We start from the raw sequence: 4,139 nt of genomic DNA on the forward strand, positions 1-4,139 counted from the left end.
CTTGTCAAGCAAAAATAATAAATTATTCGCACCCATTCATTTGTTTGGTCGAATTTAAACGAACGGACATGAACATGCCCCCCGCATGTATTCATTTGAACTTTACTATGGATGTATGATATTTTTGCAGCCATAAATGGAGAATACTTATCTGACGTGGCAGCCAGTAATCTATCTATACTTTTTGACGTAGGCGGTGTAGTGGGAGGAATCCTAGCCGGTCACATTTCCGGCCGGCTAAACGCTCGAGTCATTACCGCTGCAAGCTTCATGTATTGTACTATCCCAGCCCTATACGTCTACCGAAACTATGGACACATGTCCATGACCATAAACATCATGCTCATGTTAGTAACCGGTGTGTTTGTCAACGTGCCCTACGCACTCATAACCATTGCGATTTCAGCCGAGCTCGGGACCCAACATTTCAATCATGTGCACAACATTCATGTACAAAATGAACAGTTACATTAAATTTACCCATGCCAAATGTACACTTGGACCACAATTATAAATATAATGAAACAGAGAAAGTACATTTTAGAAATTTTCAAATTATGCCTAACATCAACATTCTTAGTTTCTGCAGCAGCTACATCTGCTGAGATGCTAACTCTCCTTCAACTGGCGCCTTGACTCGTATTGGGACTGAGACACACCACATTGTTTCCAAATTATAAAACTAAATCACAATGCAATGTTTAATCTGAGCTAACCAGTCTAACCTCAGAGCATATAACCGAAAATTTACTCTACGGAATCACGTCAAATCACATGTGGATTCAACAAATTGATAAAACCAACAACAAATCAATAAAAATTAACCAAATACGTTAAAATTGAAGTACCTACAATAGCTGAGTCGAGGTCAAAGTGGATGAAACCGATCAGCGGGATAAAGCATGAACCAATTTTTGCCTTTTTAATTGATGAAAAAAATATATATAATCACCTTCCAAAATACACATTTGATTCAATATCAATCGTTGAGTTGTTCCACCAACACTTTGTCTCAATGTTTTTGGGAATTAATAATCAATAATTAACATGATATTATATGATAATAAAAACCATGTTACTAAATAACAATCAACGTAAAGAAATTACCTTGCCCTAATTAAACAATTGTGGAGTGTGATAAAATATCAGCAATCGCCGGCTTTAGTTTATACAGTAGTAACTTCATCCTCAATTCGCATCTTCATTGATGCGTTTCAATTTAATCGGAGGTTCGAATAGTCTGAATGATAAATAGGACTTCAATGATTGATATGTTTCAATCGATAGAGGGAGAGCAACGGTTTGATTATGATTACAATTTAAGGTGGGCGTCACCATTTATTGCAAGCCGGAAACGTCATTGGAGACTGAGAATTAACGTCTCCTGTCAGGAATTGGGTAGTGTATAGTTGTTGCCGAGAGAGAGTAATTAGCCATTAATATTACGGCGCCTCATGAGAGAGAAAAATGGAAGATGAGAAGTTGCCTATTTCTATTAATATATATATATATATATATATTTATGGGAGGGTTATCCTAAAAATAAGTAGTTTCCTAGGAAGACTAGGAATAAATCTTAGCCATTGGATCATGTTAATCAATTGTTGAGATTTAAAATTACCAATAACCGTCATAGTTTCCTAGAATTACTCTTTCATCATTATAACCGACATAGTTTCTTAGAATTGTTCTTTCACCATCATTTGTAATGCCAAATGTCAAAAATTTGTTGATTCTTACCATTCCTAGAAATCTCCTTATTCTTATTTGAACCCTTTTCTATATATATATATATACTAGGTTATTGACCCGTGGGCGCCACGGGTGGAAAAAGATAAATTTTGTAACACGAACCGGTAATATGAAAGTTGAAAACATAATTTCATACATACATGTGGAGACGATAAAGAGAGTATACAATTGTTAATAACATCGGTAACAAAATAAAACTTTATTAAACATAACTTTTAAACGAAAATAATCTGCATTTTATAATCATTCAATAGATTAAAAATAACAATTTCATATATTACTAAATAGTTCCTTATAAATGACATTTGTAGTTTTATTTGTCACTTTTCCTTCCTTGTCTAATATAAGCATTTTAACACCGTCTCTACTCTTTACTCGTGATAAAGCAACATATAGTTGACCATGCGTAAACACCGGTGCTCGTAGGTATATGCCAAATCTTGTGAGTGATTGGCTTTGACTTTTGTTAATGGTCATTGCAAACAAACCGTAACAGGAAACTGTCTTCTTTTTAATTTGAATGGCAGTTTCTTATCTGGAGGAGTTAGACCACTACGAGTTATATAAGTGCAAAATTAGTACCTGAAATTACCTTAACTTCGATAAAACGCCTCCCCGAATTTATAACTTGTAATCTGGTCACATTGCATAAACCGTTCTTCTGATCAATATTCCTTAGTAACATTACTGGCACACCAACTTTTAGAACCAATCTATGATTAGGCATACCAGAAATCTTTAAACCATTTAGAAAATCCAGTGAGTGCAATGCTACTTAGAAACTAGGATCAACACTTTCAGAGTTGTCTAAACTATCAGAACTAAGATATTCAACTTCTTCTCCAAAAAACATAAACAAAAATCTGTCATTAATTTCTTCGACAACCTCATTTAAAGGTGCAAGTATGGCCCTTTCTTGGAAATATGAAATATCATTACATTTTTCCAATAATCTTGGATAAACAAAATCAATCAAATCAGAAAGAGGATCGGAAGAATAACGAATTGAAAGATCATCCGGTATCTCTATAATGGCGTTACCATCATTGTCACCACCAAGTTTTCCTTCACCGAGCTCCAACAACCATTCAGCAAATCTAATGGTGTCTTCCAAGTTTGATGATTGACATCCGACAGTTAACCTCATATTTTTTGTTAACCTAAGAACCTTGCATTGGGTCCAAATGTGGGATGAACTAAGTGAAGCATTAACAATGTCACTATGCGACCCATTTTGTACAACGGGTAGGATTTGTCTAAAATCACCCCCAAAAACAATCACTTTATCACCAAATGGATGTTGACAGTTGCTACAGTTACCATCTTTTAAAACATCTTTCACAGTCCTATATAAGGCTTTAAAAGCATGTTTATGTATCATAGGAGCCTCGTCCCAGATAATGAGATCAGTTTTGTTGATTAACTTGCAAATATCTAGGTTTCTTTTTATTGAACATGTAGAATCCTCAGTTAGATTTTTAGGAATTAAAAATCTAGAGTGAGCGGTTCTACCTCCCTCAAGTAACAAAGATGCTATACCGCTGGAGGCAACGCTGAAAACGATTTTATGTTTTGATCTTATGGAAGCCGATAATGTCTTCCATAAAAAAGTTTTTCTCGTCCCTCCATAGCCGTACACAAAAAAAATACCACCCCTCTTTTGATCAACTGCATCCATTATTTGATTATACACATCTCGTTGCTCATCCGTTAATGAAATAAAAAGACGTTCAAACTCACCAGTCATGACTTCTGTATCATACGCTAGCTCCTCATTCATAAAACGATTTGTTGATGTCAAAATACTATCATCATCAGGGAAAGGTATTGTAGGAAAACAACGGAGAGTACAATTATTTCGGAGAAGGAAGTTCTCAATTTCAAGTAACACGAGGTTCTTTAATGGTGTCTCTGAAAGCACCAAATCTGTAACTATTGATAAAAAATTTTAACTGAGTATTTAACTAGACATTTTTATGAAGGTGTAAAAGAAATTAAGAAAATAACAAATTCTAAATATTTTGTGCCTGGATTTTTCTGGTCATTTTGTTGTTTGTAAAGAATGTCATCAATTAAATAACGCCAACACTTTTCCCATACGTCATCCGGTCTAGATAAACTGTATGTGATTAGGAAATTCGTTACGTAAAGAAATTTGATTATATATTTGAATATTATATTATTTATTTTTTAACCATTATAAAATGTTTTTTATAGCTTTATATAAGATATATATTTTTTCTATCTAATTAAATAAAGTTATACATGTTAATTAACATAAAAATAAATTTAGATTGGGCCAAAGATAAAATTAATAAACGTTTTTGAATATTAATAAACTTTTGGTACGATAAGTTAAAAGATATGCCTCAAACACTTCAAATTCA

At 33.6% G+C, this 4,139-nt stretch overlaps 1 protein-coding gene across 1 annotated transcript; it reads right to left on the bottom strand.

Moving 5' to 3' along the window:
* Positions 1 to 592: 592 nt before the first annotated feature.
* LOC143569234 (ATP-dependent DNA helicase PIF1-like) lies at positions 593 to 3,532 on the bottom strand. Its single transcript, XM_077055203.1, has 2 exons — positions 2,692 to 3,532; positions 593 to 648 (listed from the first exon to the last, which is right to left on the bottom strand). Exons 1-2 carry the CDS (start codon positions 3,530 to 3,532, stop codon positions 593 to 595), a joined length of 897 nt encoding a protein of 298 aa, XP_076911318.1.
* Between the last annotated feature and the right edge of the window lie 607 nt (positions 3,533 to 4,139).

Source organism: Bidens hawaiensis, unplaced genomic scaffold (genome assembly GCF_021521415.1).
Source record: "Bidens hawaiensis isolate Kalapana, Puna unplaced genomic scaffold, B.hawaiensis_p1.1 tig00024425_1, whole genome shotgun sequence".
In the NCBI taxonomy this organism is placed as follows: domain Eukaryota; kingdom Viridiplantae; phylum Streptophyta; class Magnoliopsida; order Asterales; family Asteraceae; genus Bidens; species Bidens hawaiensis.